This window comes from Gadus chalcogrammus, chromosome 2 (assembly GCF_026213295.1).
Source record: "Gadus chalcogrammus isolate NIFS_2021 chromosome 2, NIFS_Gcha_1.0, whole genome shotgun sequence".
Classification (NCBI taxonomy): Eukaryota; Metazoa; Chordata; class Actinopteri; order Gadiformes; family Gadidae; genus Gadus; species Gadus chalcogrammus.
The window spans coordinates 19,510,065-19,537,603 of NC_079413.1; the positions used below are offsets into that span (position 1 = coordinate 19,510,065).

The 27,539-nt window shown below is 47.5% G+C and overlaps 1 protein-coding gene across 1 annotated transcript; it reads left to right on the forward strand.

The window, feature by feature from the left end:
• gucy2ca (guanylate cyclase 2Ca) lies at nucleotides 1–27,461 on the forward strand. Its single transcript, XM_056604866.1, has 27 exons — nucleotides 1–449; nucleotides 2,484–2,596; nucleotides 3,367–3,434; nucleotides 3,712–3,930; nucleotides 4,592–4,716; nucleotides 5,653–5,746; nucleotides 7,494–7,605; nucleotides 8,369–8,498; nucleotides 8,944–9,029; nucleotides 9,978–10,089; nucleotides 10,876–10,957; nucleotides 11,258–11,351; nucleotides 11,766–11,825; nucleotides 12,324–12,395; nucleotides 13,365–13,469; nucleotides 14,024–14,110; nucleotides 14,415–14,547; nucleotides 14,980–15,117; nucleotides 16,218–16,306; nucleotides 16,559–16,650; nucleotides 18,959–19,117; nucleotides 19,550–19,742; nucleotides 21,622–21,796; nucleotides 23,430–23,528; nucleotides 26,513–26,607; nucleotides 26,820–26,896; nucleotides 27,254–27,461. The coding sequence occupies exons 1-27, from the start codon at nucleotides 239–241 to the stop codon at nucleotides 27,459–27,461; spliced, it is 3,228 nt and encodes a 1,075-aa protein (XP_056460841.1). The 5' UTR covers nucleotides 1–238.
• Nucleotides 27,462–27,539: the final 78 nt, after the last annotated feature.

The window sequence follows — 27,539 nt, forward strand, 5'->3', positions numbered from 1 at the left end:
CCTCCTGCATGGCACAAGCGCACCTTTCACGCTACGCGTTATGATATCGGATTATTGCTTTTCTATTCAAAGCAGACTATTTATCAACTATTCATAGATAGTCGACTAGACAATTGGATCCAACTGTAAAACTATCTCCCTTTTTTATTCTAACTTCTGTTTTGGAGCATCTGGTGAAACTTGGATTTCTTCTACGATCAGTGTTTTATACCATGTAGAAGCTCGATTGTCGATCATCATGTTAAGAACACAGTGTTTACTGTACCTCGGAGTCCTTGTGGGGATAACTGCTGCCAATGAGATGTTGAAAAAGTGCATTAGAGGCCATCACTCATTCCTCATGAACGTCGTGCTGCTGGAGGACAGCACGCACGACTGGAGCTTGCGCTACGTGAAGGAGGCCGTGCAGAACGCCATCGAGAAGGACTACAAGATCAACCAGGCCGAAGGTACGCACGACATACCGTACAATACGATACGATACATTTGTCCCACTCACTCAGACAAACACAGCCACCAACTCACTCACTCAATCAGACAAACGCAAACACACACGCGCACTCACTCACTCACTCACTCACTCACTCACTCACACGTTTAGGCATACACACTCTTGTTTTTTAATTAACAATACAGATTAGGTGCCATGGATTATTACACATTTCCCCAGCAAAACTGTTTCAGTCAGATATTTGGAGGCATCCCACTGTCTGTGTTTCATAATGTTTTTTTTTTGTGTAACTTTTTCTCTATAACAATAATAATAATAATTATAATAAGAACAGCTCAAATGGTAATAAACACAGGTAGATATTTATAGACTTGACAATAACTAGTGTCGTGGACAAATACAAGAAGCCGAGAAGGAATGATCAAGGCTTTATTGTCACCGCAGAGAGTAGCCTATCAACATTACCTGAGTTTTCTTTCAAAAGAACTGGCCAATTCGGCCCGGGATCACATGGATACATATATTCATACATTCACGCATTAGATACAAAGAGTTACATATTAAACATTAGTTACATGAAGTTTAGATATTATGCATTACAGTTATATGAAGTGAGGTTTTTGATTAAAATCCATTCATCGCCTTGTTTATTTACCTGATCTTAAATCACCATGACTTCCCACATGTGTTTAAGAGATGAGCCCTGTGAAAGCAATATAAATTTAAACAGTAAAATCGGCATTTGTGATAGTTAACAATGCCACTTTATTTGTCTGTGGCAGATACACTCATAATCCTAAAGCTGGTATTGTCTGATTTTAACCGGGGAAAGGATTAGTTACCTTAATTTAACAATCCGTCTTTACGGATCGTTTTCGCCCGTTTCAGCTCCGTATGGATGGGGCCTAAGAAGCCATTTACATGGGGCGTCGGGGGTTCATCGGAATGGACATTAGTTTAACAAAGGAAGACCAGGCAATATCAAGTCTTTAACATTTGGCTCCATTGTAAATATATTTACCTCATATTCTAATATCATTTATACTTAGTGTTAACCTTACGTATACTTATACTTATTATCTAAGTGAACTGAGAAATAGACTGATGTCATTGACTACGGAGGGATGTCTTGTGTTTGCCGGTCAATTCTGAACTCTCTGAGTTGTGTTGAATAACAATGGGACAGGTCTGGCGCCTGTCCTTCCCCTCCCTGATGGTACATTCCTCTCCACTAATATATTCTAACATTTGGCAAATATTCTTTTAAACCTTCATTATTTTCTGCCACACTAGGTGGTTAAAAACCAAGAAAGTGATATACTGGTCATTCACCAGGTCGTTGTGAACATAGTGAATTGTTAAATGGTTAATTACCAGGTCGTTGTTAACACAGAGAGCTAGATTCCTAGCTAGAGTTTTAGCATCTTTTTAAAATACCAAAGGGGCGCGATTGCCAAAGACTTCTCTTGCTAGGCTAGGCTAGTTATTAGCAAGGTCGTTTTAAACACAGAGTAGTTGGGTGTTCAAACAGCCTTCGGTCTGGGAGTCAAACAGGTTGAGTTCAGAGACACCACTGTAGGAAGATGAACCGTGATACCTGAATGCATCAGGTTTTAGATGTTACAAATCCTTCCTCTCCCTGTGGAAACGTGTTGTGACAACATGACCAATGCTCGGGTAATATACAGGATGGTGTTCAGCACTGTTCAGCACTTTAGGGAGGCTTAGTCCAAACTGACAGCGTTCAGATACATGTGGGGAAGGAATCCTTTTTGTAGACCGGGCACGTGAACCCAGGAGTTTTAAGCCTCAAGAGACCGTCCAGAAATTGCAGGTGAGGTGACAGGGTTAGTTGTTAGGGTTAGGTCTTGGCTGAGGTGTTAGGTTGAGGTGTTAAGTGTTTTTCTATTGTAATCTCCTTATCCGTTTGTGTCACATTTATTGAATATTGATTGATTGGGGGCGGAGTCCTGGCTGATCGGTGCAGGGTTAATGAGTTTGATCGTCATTCATTAATGCTTGTGGTCTGCAGGTCTGTCCCTCAAGCTGACGGCGTCCTACACGGGCTTCGACACCGCCGCCTACAACCGGCCCGGCTGCGGCAGCAGCAGCTGTGAGGGGGTGGAGATCCTCAAAGAACTGCACGTAGGAGAACACACGCACGCACACACACACACACACACACACACACACACACACACACACACACACACACACACACACACACACACAGACACACACACGCACACACACACACACACACACACACACACACACACACACACACCCACACACACACACACACACACACACACACACACACACACACACACACACACACACACACACACACACACACATATAAAATACCACGTAGGATAACATACACACATGTAACACACACGTACAACAACACACACACAAACACACTCACACATAACATATATAAGATCCTTGTGTGTGGGACACACCCACATTTATCGAATACATATAACGCACACACACACACACACACGCACACACACACACACACGCACACACACACACAAACACACACACACACACACACACACAGACATTTATCAAATACATATAACACACACACACACACACACACACACACACACACACACACACACACACACACACACACACCAAAACATATATAAGATCCTCAAGGACCTGCTGGTAGGACACAAATACACACATGTATAACACAAACACACACACTTGACTGACACACACATATATACATAACATACCACGCAGGACACACACACACACACACATATAGAACACACCACGTAGGGGACACAAACACACACACACACACACACACACACATATCAGACACACAAACACTGATATTGACTGTAGTGATTGATTATGTATTGATGTTGCTTCTCATTGTGCAGCTAAACAAGAGTCTGGGCTGCATCATGCTGGGACCGTCCTGCACCTTCGCCACGTTCCAGCTGGTTGAGTACGTACATGCACGCATACACGCACGCAGGCAGGAATGCACACACACACTCCGTCACAATAACACACACACACAAGCCGTACCCACTCACTCTCTTCAACCAACCTAACCACACATACACACATACACACACATAGCTAGTTCAGTAGATATAATAAACACCAAAGCTGACACAAACACACACGTACAGAGGCAAAAACGCACACACAACACTTTGTTGGGTGTGTGAGATGACCTCCGACCCCCTGTGCTGCCCCCCCCCCCCCCCCCCCCCCAGCGAGGAGGTGGGTCTGAAACTCAGCATACCTGTCATCTCCGCGGGGAGCTTCGGCTTGTCATGTGACTACCAGCCCAAGCTGACCCGCCTGCTGCCTCCGGGGCGCAAGATCTCTGACTTCCTGCTCCACTTCCTGGTCAAGAAGGTCCCCGACGTCAAGCCGGCCTGGGACATAGCCTACGTGTACAAGAATGAGAACGGCTCCGAGGAGTGCTTCTGGTGAGGGACGCACACCACCGACACACAGCAGGGACACACAGCAGGGACACACACCAGGGACACACCCGACACACACCAGGGACACACATCAGGGACACACATCGGGGACACACACCACGGACGCATACCACAGACACACACCAGGGACAGACACCAGAGACTCACACCAGGGACACACACCAGGGACACACAGCAGGGACTCACACCAGAGGCACACACCAGAGACACACACCAGAGACGCACACCAGGGACGCACACAACGTACACACACAAGAGACACACACCAGGGACACGCACACACCATGGACACACACCAGGGACACACAAGGGACACGATGTACCCCCAGGTACATCAATGCGCTGGAGGGTCAGGGCTAGGGTTAGTGGTTAGGGTCAGGGCTAGGGTTAGTGGTTGGGGTTAGGGTCAGGGCTAGGGTTAGTGGTTGGGCTCAGGGCTAGGGTTAGTTGTTGGTGTTAAGGCTTTTGCCCTGCGGAGTGTTTAACCCTCGCTAACCTCTCTCCTATCCCCCAGGTACATCAACGCGCTGGAGGGTTAAGGCTAGGGTTAGTGGTTGGGGTTAGGGCTAGGGTTAGATTTAGGGGTTAAGTGTTTTGCCCTGTGGAGGGTTGAACCCTCGCTAACCTCACGCCTTTCCCCCAGGTACATCAACGCGCTGGAGGCCCCCTCAGCCAGCTTCGCTAAGGGCTTCGACCGCGTGATGGTGCGCGGGGAGCAGGCGTTCCACGACGAGCTCACGGAGAAGCATGGGAAGAGGAAGAGCAACAGTATGCATCCCATAATACCAGGCGCCTAGCAACTGTACCAAGTGGGAGACATGATACCGTTTGTTTGTTTGATGTCGTCAGGGGTGTAGTGGGAAGGCGGACCTACCGGTCAAAACAATATCCAGAACATCGGCCTATTTATTTGTAGAATGGAGGACAGAGGAGTGGGAAATTACAAACTGCCTCTAGAGTGGGATTCTGGACATGACGTAATGTATGTGTATGGGGAGTATGACTCTCAGACAGATTGATAAAGTTGAAATGCTATGCATAATGTTGCTTGGATACTTAAATGTGAGTGACACCAGGAGAGGCTGAACATTTTGATAACATATGTCGACATAGTATAGAAACTTTCGGAGCAGCAAGAGTTTATAAATTGTGAGCATTGGCTGGCATCTGCTCACTGCTTCTCCTCTCTGTTCCTCCTCTCTCTCTCTCTCTCTCTCTCTCTCTCTCTCTCTCTCTCTCTCTCTCTCTCTCTCTCTCTCTCTCTCTCTCTCTCTTTTCCTCTGTCCCTCCTCTCTCTGAAACTCTATAGGCCTATAGAGGGGAAATAACTTTTTATACTCTACGGCTTTTGTCTGCCAAAACAATAACTCTTAACCCTAGCAAGTGCTTCAACGCTAGTTCAGAAATGTAGGATATGTGCAAACACCGTTCACATACGTTTAGCCTCAACTACAACCCTGGATAACTGGGATGTGCGGAGAAAGTGTTGATGAACATTTGAAAACTTTCTATAACTTCAGTTATAGGTGGGCAACCCTTATTAAATAGCTGTATTATTCAAAACGAATGAAATATTTTATAGCATTCAATTAATATGAACAAACTGTGGACATTTGGTATCTCATCCAGAACTGTGTGACTGTGGTCACAAAAGCCACGACACTATCCTGAGTCTTCTGTTGATATTTTCCAATTCACTTCCAGTTTTCATCATGTGTGGGACGATCAGCGACATTGCGTTGCTAAAGAAGTTGAAGATTGATCCGGACATCGTATTCGTTCTCCTCGACATTTACAAGTGAGTAACTTGTCTCTGCCCAGTGCATCACAGTGGTGTGGGGATGGGAACCTCAAAGGGAAGTGTGCTGCTCAGGTGTTGACCATTAAGGGCTGATTATAGTCCCACGTCACGCAACGCAAGGACCGCGCAGACGCTTCAACGCAGTCGTGAACCTGTTTTGGTTCTGCGTCGGGTTTTATCGAGCGGACCAATCACGGCCCTTGCTGCTGCGTCGCCTCGATGGAAGGTTAAAATCTGTGTGAGGCGCACGTCAGGTCCTTGCGGTGGACGCAAGGAGGGTCCGCAAGGAAGTAACGGGTCCGTAACCCCCTTGCGTTGCGTGAACGTGGAACCATAATCAGCCCTTTAGTTGGTTAACACATGGTGATCACTAGTAGATACAAGATATGGTGATCCCTAGTATAAAGAGATATGGCGATCACTAGGAGATACAACACATGGTGATCACTAGTAGATACAAGATATGGTGATCACTAGTATAAAGAGATATGGTGATCACTAGTATAAAGAGATATGGCGATCACTAGGAGATACAATACATGGTGATCACTAGTAGATACAAGATATGGTGATCACTAGTATAAAGAGATATGGTGATCACTAATAGATACAAGATATGGTGATCAGTAGGAGATACAAGATATGGTGATCAGTAGGAGATACAAGATACGGCTATCAGTAGGGGATAAAAGATGGTGATCACTAGGAGATACAATACATGGTGATCACTAGGAGATACAACACATGGTGATCACTAATAGATACAAGATATGGTGATCAGTAGGAGATACAAGATATCGTGATCAGTTGGGGATAAAAGAATATGGTGATCACTAGGAGTTACAAGATATGGTGATCACCAGAAACAACACATGTAGATACCAGCATATGTTGATCACTCGATCCACATTTTCGATGGCTAGAGAATGCTACATTTGTGTCTCACAAATTTTCACCGTCTGCATTATCAACTTTGTTTCGATAAAAGTTGGACCATTCACCTCATCTTTCCAAGACTTGCATTCAGGACTGATTTCCTTTCACAGCAGTTGAATATTTCACACCTATAAAACAGTGCTCGTTTGAATTAGAAAATATCCAAGCATGACGGCTCCTGTTATGAGACTTTAGTCTAGGGGATAGAGGGGGTAGCATAAAGCTAACTCAAATAGCACAGACACAGGGTTTCACAAGTAAACAAAGGCTTTATTGGAACCACAAAAATATCTCAAGCCCAGAACAGGTCATATAAACCGTCAGGGTGAGGCTGAAAACAAAACAATCTCTCAAACAGCCCAACAGAAAAAAAAATGGGTAAGCCTAGCTCCCTAGCTCAATAGAAACAGGAAAGAATGGGGCACCAATTGAAAGACCACTCATCCCTCCCAACGACCAAAGCTTAAATAAATCGTGACCAACACCCATTGCCGAATGTGGCATAAGGTTGTTCTATTTCATGTAGGCTAGGCCGTCTAGGCTTCGTGCACGGGACAGGCCCATAAGGCGAAGCCTAGAAGGCCTAGCCTACATGAAATAAAACTAGAGTTATAATAATAACATAACTGTCAAAGGCTGTTGACTCAAAACAAGTGACCAACGGCCACGGTGGCAACAAACCACAGTTAACAGGCAGGAACATCAGAGTGCATGTGAGAGCCTGCGAGAGCATGAGGCAGCATCATGTCACCGTCGCCCTTTGAGGAGGTCTGTTGTGTCACAACAGTGTTGTCTCTCCGGTCTCCAGCCCCCAGTACTACGACAACACCACGTCCAGCGCCGGCATGGAGGACGTCCTGGTGGTGACACTGCCTCAGAGGAACTACAGCCTGGACTCAGGGATGCCCTACAACGACACGGTGAGAGAGACTCACTGTCTTTCATCCTGTCCCTCTGTAGGACTGCAGGTCTGTCTGTCTTGACTGACTGTCCGCTTGCCTTTCTGTCTGTATATGCCTGACACGCCCCTGAATCCAGCTTGAAGAAGGAAGCAGAGAACGTTGATAATGAGAGTGTGTTGTGTTGTGGTGATACTGAGAGCACGTTGTGGTGGATAGTGAAACCGTATTGTGTTCTGGGGATAATGAGAGTGTTGTGGTGATAATGAGAGCATGTCGTGGTGATAATGAGAGTATGTTGTGGTGATAAAGAGAGCATGTTGTGGTGATAATGAGAGCACGTTGTGGTGGATAGTGAAACCGTGTTGTGTTCTGGGGATAATGAGAGTGTTGTGGTGATAATGAGAGCATGTCGTGGTGATAATGAGAGTATGTTGTGGTGATAAAGAGAGCATGTTGTGGTGATAATGAGAGCACGTTGTGGTGGATAGTGAAACCGTGTTGTGTTCTGGGGATAATGAGAGCATGTTGTGGTTATGATGAGAGTGTGTTGTGTTGTGGTGATAATGAGAGCATGTGGTGATGATGAGAGTGTTTTGTGTTGTGGTGATAATGAGAGTGTGTTGTGGTGATAATGAGAGCATGTTGTGGTGATAACGAGAGCGGTTGTGTTGTGGTGATAATAAGAGCATTTTGTGTTGTGGTGATAATGACAGCGTGTTGTTTTGTGGTGATAATGAGAACATGTTGTGTTGTGGTGATAATGATGCCCCCCCTCTTCCAGATCAATGACTTCGTGGCGGGCTACCACAACGGGGCGCTGCTGTTCGGTCAGGTTCTCCGGGAAGAACTTCGGAAAATTCCCCGGGCCTCCAGCATCGACGACAACCCCTTCGGAAACGTCACCTTCGACGGTACCTGTCTGTCTGTGTGTCTGTGTGTCTGTTTGTCTAGCTGTCTGTCTGTCTGTCTGTGTGTCCGTATGTCTGTCTGTCTGTCTGTCTGTCTGTCTGTCTGTCTGTCTGTCTGTCTGTCTGTCTGTCTGTCTGTCTGTCTGTCGGTATGTCTCTCCCTGTCTGTCTGTCTGTCTGTCTCTCCGACTATCTGTTTGGATGTCCGTCTATCTCTCTCAATATCTCTGTCTCCCTGTCTGTCTCTCTCAATAGCTCTCTATCTCTCAATATCTCTGTCTGACTCTCTGTCTGACTCTCTGTCTCTCTGTCTGTCTCTCTGTCTGACTCTCTGTCTGTCTCTCTGTCTGTCTGTCTGACTCTCTGTCTGACTCTCTGTCTCTCTGTCTGACTCTCTGTCTGTCTCTCTGTCCGTCTGTCTGTCTATCTGTTGTCTGTCTGTCTGCAGGGTGGGGGGGACGCTATGTGCTCGATGAATACGGAGACCGGGACGCCAACTTCTCTGTCATCTACACGACCAAGACCACCGGCAAGGTGCTCCCTCCTGTCTCCTCCTCCTCCTCTCTCCTCCTGTCTCCTCCTCTCTCCTCCTCTCTACTCCTGTCTCCTCCTCTCTCCTCCTGTCTCCTCCTCTCTCCTCCTCTCTCCTCCTGTTTCCTCCTCTCTCCTCCTCTCTCCTCCTGTCTCCTCCTCTCTCCTCCTGTCTCCTCCTCTCTCCTCCTCTCTCCTCCTGTCTCCTCCTCCTCCTCCTCTCTCCTCCTGTTCTCCTCCTCTCTCCTCCTGTCTCCTCCTCTCTCCTCCTGTCTCCTCCTCTCTCCTCCTGTTCTCCTCCTCTCTCCTCCTGTCTCCTCCTCTCTCCTCCTCTCTCCTCCTGTTTCCTCCTCTCTCCTCCTCTCTCCTCCTGTTTCCTCCTCCTCTCTCCTCCTCTCTCCTCCTGTCTCCTCCTCCTCCTGTCTCCTCCTCCTGTCTCCTCCTCTCTCCCCTTGTTCTCCACCTCTCTCCTCCTCTCTCCTCCTGTCTCCTCCTCCTCCTGTCTCCTCCTCCTCCTGTCTCCTCCTCCTCCTGTCTCCTCCTCTCTCCTCCTGTCTCCTCCTCCTCCTGTCTCCTCCTGCCCCTGTTCTACTCATGTCTCCTCTCTCTCCTCCTCTCTCCTCCTGTCTCCTCATCTTCTCCTCATTTTGTTTTAGTAGCACAATGACTTATTAGTGGAGTTTGAGTTTATGAGTTGAAATCTCTATCTAAGGTTGAAATTCCTATGACTAGATAATTCCCAGAAAATTCCCGAAGCCTTTTAAGTTCCTCTTCAACGGGTATGGCAGGAGAGATCTGCTGGATAAGGGAGACAGAGGATTACCTATTACAGTAACAGAGGAATTCGCCCACCGTATAAACACAGGATATCTGTGAGGACAGGGAACGATCTCCTGTGGGACGAGCAGGAAGAACTAAAACTTTCCCCTGATCCCTCCTAACGGGGTCCAGTACCAAACCCTGCTGATCTTTGACTCGTCCAATAACTCGACCATCGTGGTGGATGCCGTCCCGGACCTCCCCTGGGAGGGAGGGATTCTACCCAAGGCACAGCCAGCTGACGGTAACTCACACCTCAATGATACCTGTACAACGCACCTGTATAACACATATATGAGCCTACATGGATTTGTTAATCACAATCACTTCCACTCAGAAAATAAGCAGACGTTCAAACTATTTCTGACACTACCACCGTATGTGACTGTAGAATACATTCACAAAGCAGGCAGTGTTCTACCTCTGACTGTAGCAATAACTAGTTAACTTTAACCTATAGTATGAGTATTTCAGTATAAGTACAGTCGGAGATGACTGAAGGGGGCTCCTTTCTTCTTTATGGCCGTCGTAAAGCCCACCCGTCTCCTGCTATCAGGATGGGGTCAGACAGATACAGGGAGGTTTAACACTTCAGGGGTCAACTGAGTAACCATCTCAGGGTCGTCAGGTGAAATGAGGGACAACTGTGGATGTCCGTCTGAATGTAGTCCTTCTATAACTCATTTGACACTTATTTCATTCATGTAGGCAAGATAAAGCTCAAACTTCCTTTAACCATACGGTACATTTCTCCCATAGTATTTTACCTCTATAAAACACCTGTAAACCTGTAAGAATTCACACATTCCACCTTTACATTACATATATAACACACCTGATATGTTTGGTGAGTGCTTGTGTCCATGGTTTCATTCGAACGTCTGTGTGTGTGTGCATGTGTGTGAGTGCGTGTGTGTGTGTGTGTGTGTGTGTGTGTGTGTGTGTGTGTGTGTGTGTGTGTGTGTGTGTGGTGTGTGTGTGTGTGTGTGTGTGTGTGTGTGTGTGTGTGTGTGTGTGTGTGTGTGTGCAGAGCTGGAACTGCTGGATATCATTGTGATCGTCCTGAGTGTAAGCGTTGTCGTGGTAACAGCCATCGCTTTCATCTTCTACAGGTAAACACACGTCAGCACACATCAGCTGACATCTTTATTCCCCCATTCTTTCAGGGTCAATACAGGTGTGTGTGTGTGTGGGGGTGTTTGTGTGTGTGTGTGTGTGTGTGTGTGTGTGTGTGTGTGTGTGGTGTGTGTGTGTGTGTGTGTGTGTGTGTGTGTGTGTGTGTGTGTGTGTGTGTGTGTGTGTGTGGTGTGTGTGTGTGTGTGTGTGAGTGTGTGTGTGTGTGGGGGGGGGGGGGTAGGTGTGTGTTCACATGTGTTGGTTCATTTCCCCTGTGTGTGTTTACCTGACATTAGACAGAACAGAAAAGAGCGTAAGAGCCAGAAGAAGTGGTCCCACATCAACCCCGACCTGATTGGACCACTAGACGAGAAGGAGGTGTCCTTGACGGTGAGGTGCAGCCGTCCCAGCCAATGGGAGGACAGCTAAGAGAGGGAGCCGGTGCATTCAGATGACATTCAATTGTTAATTCTATTTCATTAAATTCATAAATATAAATTAACATTATATTTAATGGCGGGATAACATAAAATGAGCAGGTGGTAATTCTAGATTGGTAAATAAATGATGATGAATTTTGTGAGATAATCTAAGTCAAATATAGTAAATTACTAAGTAAGGACCACAATGTCTGATTCACTTTGTTCATTGATGGATAAAGTGCATGTTGAACTCCCAAGTCAATATGTGTGTGTGTGTGTGTGTGTGTGTGTGTGTGTGTGTGTGTGTGTGTGTGTGTGTGTGTGTGTGTGTGTGTGTGTGTGTGTGTGTGTGTGTGTGTGTGTGTGTGTGTGTGTTTTACAGATTGAGGACAAAAGAAAGAGCAGCATGTATCATATCAATCGGGGCCGTTATGACAAAAAGGTACAAAGATACATCCTAAAATAAATACATCCAGTATATTGTAGAACCACTTTTATTAACCACTTTTATTGATAGTAAGACAATGTCTTACTACAATAAAAGTATATAAATAAAAGTAAAACTATTTAACTTCAAACCGTTCATAAGATATGTGAGTGTCCAAAGAATGAAACCTATCCTTTATACACGTTAATATACTGTGAAGTTATGGTTCTTGTAATTCTTATTGTTTTTAATATCTGTTTTGTTTTGTCCTTTTTGTTCTGTTGGTCTTTACTTTAGCATTTACTTAGCATTTACTTTAGGGTCTATTCTTCTTTTCATCATGATTTTAGCGTATCTTATCCTGTGTTTTCCTGCTGGGCTGTTGTAACAAAGGAATTTCTGCTCCGGGGGATTAATAAAGCTGTTATCTACAGTATGTATCTTATCTATCCACCCATGACCCGATCAACACCGGGGATTCGTTGACTTTGACTTTGTTGTTCTGCTCTCCAGCCGGTGATCCTGAAGCAACTGAAACACACGGACGGGAATTTCAGCGACCACCAGAGGATTGAGCTGAACACCGTAAGACCACTCTCAGCCTGTTCCTGCCTGTCTCAGCCTGTTTCAACCTGTTTCAGATGGTTTTGATTTGTATCAGACTGTTTCGTCTGAAACACCAGACCTGTTTCAACCTGTTCAAATCAGTTTCAACCAGTTTTAACCTGTTCAACTCAGTTTGCCATCTGTTTCGAACCAGCACCAGCCTATTCAGACCAGTGTCGACCTATTTTGAGCAACTCTGACTTGTTAAAACCCGTTTCAACCATTTTAGAGTTCGTTCTTCTCCACACTTGTTGGCATTAATACGATGATGTCTCGCTGCTTCGGTTGACTTATAGAATAGAAACCGCCATCCCGTGTGTCCAAAGGAGATGATCATCTGCGGCACATGTTTCTGCGTGGCGTGTCACTTCCTGTTGTCTGTCGCTGTGTCAGGCTGTCTGCGTGGGAGTCTCCCATGGCTCGTGTTGTGATGTAACAGTGTGGGCCAATCCCTTATCTCAAAGTGGCTCTCCGCTCCATCTGACCTTTGACCTTGGATATATGACCGTTTTAACTTAATGACTCTGAACGTAAAGCCATGGTTTTATTAAAACTGTTGACAGGTTATGAGTCAGTAATATATCTATCTAAAGGATCACTGTAACACTTGGTTCCGCTCCAAACCGGTCTGCTGCATCAACTCTGTTTCTGAATTCTTTGGGAAAGGAAAACGCAGAATTAGCATACCAGGTATGAAGCAGTAAAGAGTACTCACTGGTACTCATAGAGTACAAATACTACTACTCACCCACTAAAAGTAATCAGTACTAAGGAAATAGTCCATTGTGACAGTACCCCTTTAATGACATGTATCTGAACTAACCGTAAGTAATAATTGTATCATAAATGAGAAGATCTGAAGATCTGTTGATCGTACTTAACACACCCTCCTTGTCTGTTGTACGTCTAAATGTAAAAATGGAATAATGTTGACCTTCACTCCACCAGCTGCTGGGCATCGACTACTACAACCTGGCCAAGTTCTACGGCACGGTCAAGTACGAGTGGGGCGTGTTCGGGGTGTTTGAGCTGTGTGAGAGGGGGTCCCTCCGGGTGAGTGAACCTCTGCTCGCCTCCAGTACAACCTCAGCCGCATCACACCCTCCTCCATACCGTTATGACCAGCCTGTCTCACACCCATCTCCATCAGAGAACATTATGATCAGCCTGTCTCACACCCATCTCCATTAGAGAACATTATGATCAGCCTGTCTCACACCCATCTTCATCAGAGAACATTATGATCAGCCTGTCTCACACCCATCTCCATCAGAGAACATTATGATCAGCCTGTCTCACACCCATCTCCATCAGAGAACATTATGACCAGCCTGTCTCACACCCATCTTCATCCAAGCCCGTTATGACCAGCGTGTCTCACACACAGCTACATCTGAGCACATTATGATCAGCCTGTCTCACACCCATCTTCATTAGAGAACATTATTATCAGCCTGTCTCACCAATCTTCATCTGAGTCTTTTATGACCAGCGTGTCTCACACACAGCTACATCTGACCACGAAAGCATTAAAGCACTAAGCATGAGCACTAAGCTGAGCACTAAGCATGAAAACCAGTTAAAGCAATCTCATTATTTCCTTTCAGCATGTTCTCAACGACCTCATCTCCTACCCTGACGAGACGTTCATGGATATGGAGTTCAAGATCTCCGTGATGTACGACATCGCAAAGGTGTTCACATCGTCCTTCTTCCTGTCTGTTGGTTCCTCCTTGTAAATAGTTTTCAAACCGTGTGCACCCTGAAAGATGACTGAGTGAACATGTTTTCAGGAAACTATGAACTACAACTACAGGGTACTTAACATGTTGGGTTACTTAGCATGTAAAGTAGATACTAACCATAATGGGGCAATTCAAATATTAGGATACAAATGTTACTTGTAGGGTGTTCCGCATTCTGATCACCTGTAACTGTACTTGATAATTCAAAGATGGCCGACCCAGGTTAAACACAGTCCCCCTGTCTGTATTGCAGGGCATGTCCTACCTCCACTCCAGCAGCATGGAGAGCCACGGCCGCCTCAAGTCCACCAACTGTGTGGTGGACAACCGCATGGTGGTGAAGATCACCGACTTCGGCTGCCACACCATCCTGACTCCTGCTCGCGGTAAGACCACCCGGACCCCTTCACCTTCACACACATGACCTCGCCACGGTGATGCTGTGGGTGCTCTTTGTCGTAATCCTCAACGTCTTCCTCGTTCTCTCCCTACTGCTCCTCCTTTGCTTCTTCCTCCTCCTCCTCTTGCTCTTCCACTTCAACTTCCTCCTCTTCCTCCTCCTCCTCGTCATTATCCTCCTACTCCTACTATCCTCCCTTTTCCTCGTCATCTTGTTTTTCTTCTATCTCCTCCTCTTGCTCCTCCTCCTCTTGCTCCTCCTCCTCCTGCTCTACCTCCTCCTCTTGCTCCTCCTCCTCCTCCTCCTGCTCCTCCTCCTACTGCTCCTCCTCCTCTTGCTCTACATCCTCCTCCTCCTGCTCCTCCTCCTCCTCCTCCTCCTCCTCCTCCTCCTCCTCCTCCTCCTCCCCCTGCTCCAGACCTATCGACCTCCCCGGAGCACCTCCGTGTGGAAGGAGTCTCTCAGAAAGGAGACATCTACAGCTACTCCATCATCGCCCACGAGATTGTGCTGCGGAGGCCCACCTTCTACACGGCCTGCTGCTCTGAGCGCGCAGGTAGGCCAGGAGGGGCGAGGGCTCCAGTCCTCAGGGTGGTCCACGGTAGAACCCACAGGTAGAACATCTCGGATGAGGAGGTGTGGGGGTTCATCCTTTTCCTCATAAGAATGTCCACAAGCGATGGAATAGTGATGCAACAGTGCAGTCCCAGTGGCCACTGAATGTAATTGCAAGGCATGTTTAGTTTAAATGAAAATATCTAGCATTTTCTCCTAGACCTGACCTTTAAAACCTGACCCATAATCCAAACCACAATCCCCTATCCCTAACCCCAACCCCCTATCCCCTAACCTTAATCACTATCGTCCTTTCCCTAACTCTTAACCCCTAACCCTAAGTACTACTGCCCTATCCTAACTCCTAACTCCAGGGTTCAGGGTTATCCATGGTAGAACGTTTCGGGCATTGACCTTTGAAACCTTGAGTGTGCGCCCTTGAAACGGGGTAGGGAATTGAGAAATTGATATGTTATATTCTGTAATTATTGATAATGCTATGAGGCTAACGATAAACGGTCGAAAGTTTTGTGACACTTTCCAAAGTTGAGTAACCATCTATACCCCTGGATTGTAACATTCCGATGCGTAAAATGAACAGTCAATGACCTAACGAGGTAAATACGAAATGCCAGCTACATTATCAGAGCATGCGTGCGTACTGCGTACTGGTAGATAAGGTGAGCGACTCAGAGAATGAGGGACTTTCTTCTATTTTGTTGTGTAACTGTCCATTTCATAGTTATATTATATGCCTAGGGTGTGATCCGCTCACGGCAAGGTGTATCTGCCTGCCTGCTTGCCATTTGCCACCAAATTAAACCAGGTTTGGCTGACCTGACCTTTGAACCTTACCCCCTTACTCTAAAATGTCAAACCCTTTTATGAGCCCTAAACCTTAAAATGAACCCATATTCCTAACAAGTAAACCCCTATCCCTTAACTCCTAACTCCCTATCCCTAACCCTTTACCCATAATCCTAACCATTAACCCCCATCCCTTCATTCCTAACCATTAACCTGCTAGCTCCAAACCCATAACTCCTAACCAGCCAACCCTAAACACTTACCCTCTAACCCCTGACCCCTGCTGGGTTCCAGAGAAGCTGCACCGGGTTCAGTACCCTTCAGGCCAGACTTTCTTCAGACCGGACCTCAACTTCCAGACGGCCACAGAGACGGAGTTGGAGGTGAGTATAGCTCCTCTGTGATTCTATGGTTTCAGACCTTCTCAGATGGTCTTCATCACCGGACGTTGAAATCCAATGCTCCAAAACGTATGTGTGTGTCTGTGTGTGTGTGTGTGTGTGTGTGTGTGTGTGTGTGTGTGTGTGTGTGTGTGTGTGGTGTGTGTGTGTGTGTGTGTGTGTGTGTGTGTGTGTGTGTGTGTGTGTGTGTGTGTGTGTGTGTGTGTGTGTGTGTGTGTGTGTGTGTGAATACAGTTGTTCACACTGATTAAAAACTGCTGGGAGGAGGACCCAGAGCGCAGGCCAGACTTCAAGAAGATCGAGGGAACTCTGGGTAAGATCTTCAGGTACGTACCGTACACCAACATTACCTGCAAATGCACCACATTAGTCGGGTAAAGCAATTCTAAACAGGATTCCTGCCTTTGTAAGGCCCTTTGAATGCCCTTTGTGTTTCAAGAGGTAACAAGTACACTAGTCTTACATCGCCCTGTCCCTGCTAACTCTGGATGGATTAAGATCAGGGTTTCTTATACCAGTGGTACTCAAATGGGGGAACAAGTACCTCAAGGGGTACTTTGGAACACAGCAGGGGCTGCTCAGAAATGGGTTCTTGACCCTGAGCAACTTTCAATTCCGAAAGAAAATCGCGAAAATAGACAAATGGTTGAAATGTGACCCTTTTAGATTAACTAGAGTGTTTGCGCGCAATTGTTCAATGGAAAGTGTAGTATGCTATGAATGCAACTCAATTATTAATATATTTTACTGTTATTCAGGGCTGATGAGGGCATTGACATTTTAAGATGCAAGGCAACTACTATTGGTTAGTTTAAAATAATAATCAACATTGAGATTAAACATCTCTTCCAGTGTCCTGGCCAAGACAGGCAGTAGTAGCCTACAGTCACACATAGCATACACACAAAACATAAGAAAATAAAACAACTAAAACAGTCCGCAGGGGGGAAGGGGGATATCAATATCGCAAGACATTACGGGAGGCTCAAGGAGGAGAGTAAAGTGTAATCTTGTGGTGGACTCTATAGACATAATACAACATAGCCTACTGTGTTATTGACATGTTTTCATGGTGCTATAGGGACACTGTCTCTTTAAGATCGCGCCACTTGTGTGTTGATATGGCGGACGGCCATATCAACACACTCGTTGCACCTCACTCAGCGGCTCGCTTGCAAGATTTTGGCCTGAAGTTCTTCCCAGACCTACACCGTAGCCATCCAACCTGCATATCTGAGAATCAGGCCTCTCTTTAATAATGACAAAAAGTTATGAGAGAAATACACATGAACGTATTGTTATCTCATAAGCGGCGTGGTGCCGGCTCCTTTTGACCTTTTGACCCCAGACTTCAAAGACGTGGCCACAGGCCAGCTGTGTCTAGACACATTAAGCCACAAATGTACACCTCCATCCCGCAAAAAATGGGGCCAAGAAACAAACCTCTGTCTTATGTACATTGTACTGTTGGAGGTCACGCCCCTTTTCCGGCCTTTTCGAGATAGCTAGGGATGCTAAAATGTTTACACACATTTCCCGGGGCCCCGAGAACGACATATCCAAGATTTGTAGTTCTAGCCCATAGAGAAAAAAAGTTTTCCCAAATGAACTGTCATTTGGACAAAGCCCCTCAGAAGTGTTGCCTGCAAGACCTAATGGTTCAGAATGTGGTGGAAAAACAGTTTTTGAGATAGGAAGGTCCTACCACCCTGAAATTGGAATACCATATTCTAGGGCCTAACTGGGACCCCCGCACCGAAACTTGGCCCGGTCGGACCCCGAGGGCAGGAAGGGGGGGCCCTTCCTGCCCGAGACTTGGCCCAGTCGGACCCCGAGTGCAGGAAAGGGGGGCCTGGACTTTCATAATCTTCGCTCAGTGAATGTAATGGATGTTTGGTCGGATGTTATGACGAAGAATCATAATGTGAATGGGAATAATCTATAAATGTCTTGATATCATCTTTCGTCTCAACACTTCTGCTGCAGCCGCTTAAAGTCTCACTCCGAGAACATTAAAATATGAATCAATCCATTAGAAGTATGAAAATATCTTCCCGGTGGCGTAACGGGGCAAACAAGGTGTCCTTTGACATCTACATTTCGAGTCGATTGCAACAGTGCCACACATGATCATATTTGAATATGTTTCGGGGTAGTAATTAGCTGTCAATTTTGGAGGACTTTATCAATAATGACCAGCTATAGATTTGCTTCCCGATGGAGATTTTTGACAAATTACATGTTATTTAGCATCTGCACATTAAGCTGAGTCCAATGAGAATCGCCCTCTTGCTACACCGAGATCATGTGCTAGACCTAGGTGTACCATGTAAAATACATGTTACCATTTGCTAGAGTGTCATGCTTGGTGTCATTGGAATCAGCTGACACCAAGTCGTAAACTATCTATCTTCTTAAACTTTTCTGAACTCTGTCCCCAATCAGAGGTGGGTCAAGGCATGACCACGCACGGTTCTGTCTCATCTGAATTATTGCCATCGGGTTCCGACATAAAACAGTTAAGAACCCCTGTTTGTCGGGTTGGGGGTTGAGACAGTAGCAGGTCGTGACCCCCGACCCCAGTCCGGAGGCGAGTCCCGCTCACGTTCTCTCGTTCCCTCGGCTCCTCGGCAGTAACCTCCACGACCAGGTGAGCGAGACGTACATGGACAACCTGATCCGCCGGCTGCAGATGTACTCCAGGAACCTGGAGCACCTGGTGGAAGAACGCACCTCGCTCTACAAGGCCGAGCGGGACCGCGCCGACCGCCTCAACTTCATGCTGCTGCCGGGGTACGCTGACTGCACACACACACACACACACAGACACACACACAGACACACACACACTGGGCTGGACGTGTAGACCACTCCGCTGGCTTTGCTGGGGGATTGTATCGTCTATTATCTTATTAATTAGATGAGTTAACCCTATTTACTTTATACGTACAGGCGGTGTTTTCCATAACTATTTGCAGCCACTCTACCTCCATCACCAACGCAACCACCACCCATGTTATTATCCCCTCCTCCAACCTCACCAACAATATCATTGGCCCGACATCCACCTCCACGCCTACCACGTCACTGCTGCCCCTATCCCAATCACCCCCTCCATCACCACCACTACCACCACCTCCTCCATCACCACCACTGCCACCTCCTCCATCACCACCACTACCACCTCCGCCCAATCATAACCTCCGCCTCTACCTCCCCCCCCAGGCCGGTGGTGCGCTCGCTGAAGGAGAAGGGGTGTGTGGAGCCGGAGCTGTTCGAGGAGGTGACGGTGTACTTCAGCGACATCGTGGGCTTCACCACCCTCTGCCACTACAGCACGCCCATGGAGGTGGTGGACATGCTCAACGACATCTACAAGAACTTCGACAGCATCCTCGACCACCACGACGTGTACAAGGTACTGATGCTGACGCTAGCTACGCTAGCTTAGAGCTAACGTACGGACAGACCATTTTAATAAGGTTCAAAAGATTATTAAAGGTCCCATGGCATGAAAATCTCACTTTGAGAGGTTTACTCACAATAATATGAGTTCCCCTAACCTGCCTATCGTCTCCGAGTGGCTAAAACTTGCGTTTGGTGTAAAACGAGCACTAGGTATCCTGCTCGCCTTTGAAAAAATGGAAGCTCAAGGGCACTGATTTGGAATGTGGCCCCATATGTTGTCATAAGGGGCCAAGCTACCCCTTTCTCTGTCTTGCCCGCCCAGAGAATTTGGCCCGCCACTTAGACAATGAGCTACGACCGTGCGAGCGCCACGTGTGTGTGTGTGTGTGTGATAAGACACACTTTAACGCAAGTGTGGTGCAAAACACGTCGGTTCTCTGACGTCTGTGGTATTTAGGGTAGTGGGGGTTATCTCAGCCATGGTTGAGAAGGGGGATAGGAACTTCGGCTTTGACTCCCTGAAGTACATGAACTGCGACATGGAGGAAAAATTTAGGAAAATCGGGCAGCCGGAGCCCCACTGCCCGCTGATGCGAGGCACCGCCGCCGCGAAGCACCGCCGCCGCGAAGCACCGCCGCCGCGAGGCATCGCCGCCGCGGGGCACCGCCGCCGCGGGGCACCGCCGCCGCGGGGCACCGCCGCCGCGAAGCACCGCCGCCGCGGGGCCAAGGCACACAGCTGCCTGCTGCCCGCTGCCGGCTGGCGGCGGGCAGCGCCGAGGCAGTAGCGCCTTGGCAACGGGGCTCCGGCGGGAGACAATCGCGGGCAATAATCCCTTTCTCCTCCATGTCGTGGTTCAGTCTACTTCTGATTGATGTGGAAGTGTAAGAACCAGAGACGTCGGAGAACCTGACGCAGTCGTTTTAGATTCATAATATCGTCTGGGGCGCACACAGCTTTTGGCCGCGATAATATATATTATATGATATTGATATCTATGTATAGTATGATATCATTTAGATATAGAGCTCCAGGACTCCCGCCGGAGCACCCGGAGTGTTCTAGAATATTTATAGAACACGACCAAAGGCTGTATGCGCCTCGCCGTGCGATTAATCCACTGTAGACAGAGCGCATGGTACCCTGTCAGCAAGCTGCTCAGGGCCACACCCCCACCCTCCTCCCTGACCCGCCTCCCTCCTCCTCATTTGCATTAAAGCTACAGACACTAAAACGGCGCGTTTGGGGAAAGCTCAATGTGCGACTGGCTCGTAGTGGCTGTAACTCTGCACCACGGCTGAATTTCGGGAACGTCTTCAAATACTGTGGCATGGCCCCACTATGTTAAAGGAACCATAAAGTAGCGTGCCATGGGATCTTTGAGGTTCTAAAGGTTTTACCTGTAGTGGTTGGAAAGTGTTTTGCTTAGGGTATTTATGTGTGGGGAGCCTGAAAATGTAGGAATGAATGGATAGAAACATTTCAACTGGAAAAGCAGAAGGAGGTGAAAAAGATTCCGCTGCTCTTGTGAGTTTGCTGCCAATTAATGTTTAAGAGACCATACAACAACTAGCTTTGTGTTTAGCTTTCTGATAGAATAGGCTAGCATGCTTGCTATAGAGGTACCAATTCTAGGCAATATCGCAATTTTGTCTAATATGTTTTCAACATTTGAAGGAAGCGTTTGAGGGTCTCTCAGAATGTATCTACGATAAAGACGTTGAGATAAAGGTTGATTAAGGTAGCAAACTGGGAGTGTGCTATTTTGTTAGCATTGTTAGCTCAGATTTCTTACCAACGGAAACCCGAATGAAAGGTTATCCAGGATCACCAGAGAGCCCACAGAGTCGAGGGGTCCCAGGTCATGATGTCCCCCCCCGACCCCCAGGTGGAGACCATCGGTGACGCCTACATGGTGGCATCCGGCCTGCCGCGCTGCAACGGGAACCGCCACGCCGTGGACATCGCCCACATGGCGCTGGACATCCTGGCCTTCGTCGGGACCTTCCAGCTGCAGCACCTCCCGGGCATCCCCCTGTGGATCCGCATCGGGGTGCACTCCGGTAGGCCCCGCCCCCCCATGACCCCTGATGACCTCCTCACGACCCTGTCATGACCCAGTGATGACCTCCTCACGACCCTGTCATGACCCACTGATGACCCACTGATGACCTCCTCATGACCTCTTCATGACCCCCTGACGACCCCCTAATGACCACCTGATGACCTCCTCTTGACCCCCTGATGACCTCATGACCTCCTGATGACCCCAGCATGACCCACTGATGACGTCCTCATGACCCCCAGATCCCCCCCTTATGACCCCCTGAGCTCCTGCTAATAATCAAATAATCAATCGTAATCAATAATCAATAATAATTTTTTATTTATTTATACAAATATATTATAAAGTGCTTATCTGGGTATTCAGAGACACTTGCAAATGACAAATAAAACATAGGAATGTTTATTAACCCTCTCACAACCTTCTCAAAACCCTCTCACAACCTTCTCATAACCCTCTCAAAACCTCTCATAACCCTCTCACAACCTTCTCATAACCCTCTCACAACCTTCTCATAACCCTCTCACAACCTCTCATAACTCTCACAACCTTCTCATAACCCTCACAACCTTCTCATAACCCTCTCTCACAACCCTCTCAAAACCTCTCATAACCCTCTCACAACCTCTCAAAACCTCTCACAACCTTCTCATAACCCTCACAACCTTCTCATAATCCTCTCACAACCTTCTCATAACCCTCACAACCTTCTCATAATCCTCTCACAACCTTCTCATAACCCTCTCACAACCTTCTCATAATCCTCTCACAACCTTCTCATAACCCTCTCACAACCTTTCATAACCCTCTCATAACCTCTCGTAACCATCTCACAACCTCTCACAACCCTCTCACAGCCTTATGGTTACCCTCTCATAACCCTCTCACAACCTCAAATAACCCCTCTCACAACCTCTCATAACCCTCTCACAGCCATTATATAACTGTGCAACTGGAGGACTGCTCCAACAAAATGTGGTTGTCTTGTGCAATGACGATAAAGGTTATTCAATTATATTACATTCTTACCCTCTCATTACCCTCTCACAACCTTATTGTCACCCTTTCATCGCCCTCTCACAGCCTTGTCATTACCCTCTCATTATCTTCTCTTATCACCGTCTTATCACCGTGATGACCAGTTGTAAAACGGTTTATTATTTGTTTTGCGAGGGGGGCGGAAGTTATCCTTATTTATTTATTTATTTGTCCCTCTATGTTGTTTACATGTTTATCTGTCTATTTATGTCGGCCCGTCTGCCTTTCTGTCTGTCTACATGTCTGTCTGTCGCCCTGTCTGCCTGACTGTCTGCCTAACTGTCTGCCTGTCTGTCTGCCTGGCTGTCTGTCTACCTTTCTGTATGCTTGTCTGTCTTTCTATCTGTCCGTCTGCCTGCCTGCCTGTCTGTCTGTCTGTCTGTCTGTCTGTCTGTCTGTCTGTCTGTCTGTCTGTCTGTCTGTCTGTCTGTCTGTCTGTCTGTCTGTCTGTCTGTCTGTCTGTCTGTCTGTCTGTCTGTCTGTCTGTCTGTCTGTCTGTCTGTCTGTCTGTCTGTCTGTCTGTCTGTCTGTCTGTCTGTCTGTCTGTCTGTCTGTCTGTCTGTCTACCTGTCTACCTGTCCACCTGTCTGCAGGCCCCTGTGCAGCTGGAGTGGTGGGGAACAAGATGCCGCGCTACTGCCTCTTCGGGGACACAGTGAACACGGCCTCACGCATGGAGTCCACAGGCCTGCGTACGACACACACACACACACACATCTACACACACACACAACCATAAACACAAACACACACACACACACACATAAACACACACACATACATACACGCACGCACGCAAACACACATATACACACACACGCACGCATATGAGGGGCAGCCTGGGACAGAATTCAAACATGCATCTTACACATACTATTATAATCTGGCATATACACCACTTTACTCATACACACACACTCATATACTCTGTTTACATGTATGTATGAGACTGTATAGTCCTGTATGTGAGAGAGTATAGTAATGTATGTGAGAGCGTATAGTAGTGTGTGAGAGAGCATACATTGGGTATGTGAGAGAGTATAGTAGGGTATTTGAGGAGAGTATAGTTGTTTATGCAAGAGAATATTGTAGTGTGTGTGAGAGAAAATAGTATTATCCTGGCTGGACTTCCTGCCTCTGCGATTAAACCTTTGCAGCGCATCCAGAATGCGGCAGCGCGCCTCGTGTTCAACCTACCGAAGTTCTCCCATGTGACCCCCCTCTTCCGGGACCTCCACTGGCTCCCTGTAGTAGCTCACATCATATTTTAGACGATGGTACTGGCATGCAAGGCAGTCGATGGAACTGCCCCTGCCTACCTCCAAGCATTGCTAAAGCCACACACCCCTGCTCGATCCCTCCGCTCAACTACCTCAGCTGGACGTCTGGTACCGCCATCGCTAAGAGCTAGCAAAGGCCGTTCAGCAAAGTCACAACTTTTCCTCAGTGGTTAGCCGCTCTCAAGACCGCAGAGTCGCTCACTATCTTGCGAAAAGGACTCAAGACTCACCTGTTCAGAGTCCACCTCAACTCTGCATAGCCTAGGGTGACCAGATTTGAGTTTGTGAAAAAGAGGACACTTCGTCGCGGGGGGGGGGGGGGGGGGGGGGGGGGGGGCAAAAACATGGGTATTTTTTCTTTAGTTCGTCCGTGAACTTACATTTACGTTTAGGCATGGCTGCAGATGTAATGTGCTGTTGTAAACAGAGTGGAAGCGGCAAGGTGCTCAATGTTGCCAGATTGGAAATGGCAAACTAACGTACCAAAGGCTCAAAATGGTCGTATTTGGAGGATAATTATCGTGGCTCTGGCAACCCTGAGATCGGTCGCCCAATGACAGACTCTCTCTGCAGTCAGCTCGTGTAAGAAGGTGGAACGTAAGGGAGATACCATTTCCAGAACTTGGAAGGCCGTAATAACCATAGACATACACAATGGTAATAACTAGTAGGTTATGTGAAAGACCCAGAAACACAAATATGCGACGAGGCAAAAACAAATATGCGACGAGATAATGTCCGAAAACCGGACATTATCATCAATTAATAAAACCCCCCGGACGCCCCGGACGGGACGTAAAAAGTGGACATGTCCGGGGAAAAGAGGACGTTTGGTCAGCCTAGCATAGCCACCCTCCCCCTTTTGGCCACCATTGTACACTGTATTGTATTGTGTTGTATTGTATTGTATAATAGTACTTAACTGTCTAGCAAATGCAGTAGCTGCTATCATTGCTGTAACACAAGGAATTGGTTAGCGTAGCGATTGTTGTACTTGCACTTGGTTCTATGAACATCCTTTCTGTACCGACAGCGATATATTGTTGTACTTCTTCTGACAAATGTACTTATTGTAAGTCGCTTTGGATAAAAGCGTCTGCTAAATGCCCTAAATGTAAATGTAAATGTAGTAGTGTGTGTGAGAGAGTTTGACTGAAACTGATGTGAGTTTGATTCCTCAGTTCCTGATGGGCTGACAGAAGAGGTAGTAGCTCCTGACACTCAATATACTGAGCTTTCATTTCACTCTGGAATTTCCAGAGATTCTGTTAGGCTGCATTCGCAGCAAAAAATAATTTGGTCGCTTGTTTGCGTGGTGGCCTGAGTTTGAGAGAAGTTTCCTCTTGTGACCGCCAATTCATTCTCAACCATGGCCAGTCTCTACGTGTTGGGGAAGTACCAGCGACGTCAGAGAAACTGACGTAGTCGTTTAGGATTCATAATATCATTTGTTCGATAAAATATTCTACCTCCGGATGATATTATGATTCTTAAAAATGCGTCGGGATATCCGACGTCTCTGGTCCTTCCACATCAATCTGAGTCCAGATTGAACCGCGACTTGGAGCTTTGAGCCCCTCCGGCAGGGGGCCGGGAGCGGGGCTCCGGGGGCCGGCCGGGCTCCTGCCCCTCCTCGCCGGAGGAGCTCCAGGAGTCCGCAAACGGCAACAATCCCTTTCTCCTCCATGTCGCGGTTCAATCTGGGCTTCAGGACCCCCGGGGGGTTCTAGATTAGAATATTTTATAGAACGGATGATATTATGGATCCTATTTTGACCACCAGAAGCTACCGCCTCTTCTGTCAGCGAATCAGGAACTGAGGAATCAAACTCACTTCTGTCACACACACTACTATCTTGCATAAACAACTATACTCTCACACACACTACTATACTCACTTGCATAAACAACTATACTCTCTCACACATACCCAACTATATACTCTCTCACACACTAATATACTCTCTCAATTACCGTACTAAAATCTCTCACAAACACGACTATACAGTCTCATACATACATGTAAAAGGAGTATAATGGTGTGTGTGTATGTGCATAGTGGTGTTCATGCGAGATTATAATAGTGTGTGTAAAACCAAATATGAACTCTGTTCCAGGCGGCCCCTCATACACACACACACGAACACAGACACCCACATACACACACACACACACACACACACACACACACACACACACACACACACACACACACACACACACACACACACACACACACACACACACACACACAACATTCACAGGCATACACATATCTTGCCCATTCACACGGGAAACCATAACACGCAACCTGCATGCTTTGTGTCAGATTGACATACTCCGTGTCAGAGTGACCTACTTCCTGTTAGATCGACCTACTTCCTGTCTCCTTCCAGCCCTCAGGATCCACGTCAGTGAGTCCACCATTAACATCCTGCAGAGGACTGACTGCAAGTTTGAGTACGAGAAGAGAGGAGAGACCTTCCTGAAGGTAGGACACACACATGCGTCCACCCACACAACGTTCAACCTTCCATCAGGTCACTGGGGAATGGAGAAACGTTGTTGTGCACAATAGTTGAAAGCCTCCTCTTCCGGTATTCTTCAAAACAGTCCCAAGATATGTGTCCAATGTGTACGTGTCCGATATGTATCCAAATGGATTGAACGTCAGCCATGACCTCCAACCCTCCTCCTCCCCAGGGCAAAGGGAACGAGATGACCTACTGGCTGACGGGCGTGACGGGAGGGGAGTACGACCTGCCCACCCCCCCCACCGCGTGAGTACCCCCCTCCCCCCTCCCCTTCCCCCCCACACACATTCACTGGAATTAGAGAGGGTTGGCCTGTAACCGGGAGGTTGCTAGTTCGATCCCCGGCCCCTCCTAGCGTCGAGGTGTCCCTGAGCAAGTCGCCTCACCCTGACTGCCCCTGACGAGCTGGCTGTCACCTTGCACGGTTGACACCGCCGTCGGTGTGTGGATGGACGAATGAGCCGTTGAACGTCGCCTGGATAAAAGCGTCTGCTAAACGCCCTAAAATGCAAAAAGGCGTACATTCAGGGACATCGTGGCGTGTCTCCCGCCGCACGGCTGCGCGCTCTGTGCTCACCCCCCCGGGTTCTGCTCTCCTTCCAGGGAGAACTTCCAGCGGCTGCAGCAGGACCTGGCGGAGATGATCATGAGCAGCCTGGAGAGCCGGAGCGCGGGCAGCGGGCCGCCGGAGAAGAGGAAGACCCTGTCCACCAGGGTGCGGCGCCGCGAGACCAACAGCAGCCTGCCCAGCGACGGCCTGCCCGCCTACTTCGACCTGGCCGTCACCGACGACCCCAGCACCTACCTGTGACCCCCCGTACACACACACACACAGACGCACGCAGGCGCACACACTCGTCTGTCATACATCTACGGCCGGTTAAGCTCG

What these genes read in the sequence shown, in the direction of transcription:
- gucy2ca (XM_056604866.1), top strand. Translation starts at nt 239, where the DNA reads ATGTTAAGAACACAGTGTTTACTGTACCTCGGAGTCCTTGTGGGGATA. An exon ending in GGCTCCGAGGAGTGCTTCTG is followed by an intron (nt 3,931 to 4,591) that starts GTGAGGGACGCA and finishes CCTTTCCCCCAG; the next exon opens with GTACATCAACGCGCTGGAGG. An exon ending in CATGGAGTCCACAGGCCTGC is followed by an intron (nt 23,529 to 26,512) that starts GTACGACACACA and finishes GTCTCCTTCCAG; the next exon opens with CCCTCAGGATCCACGTCAGT.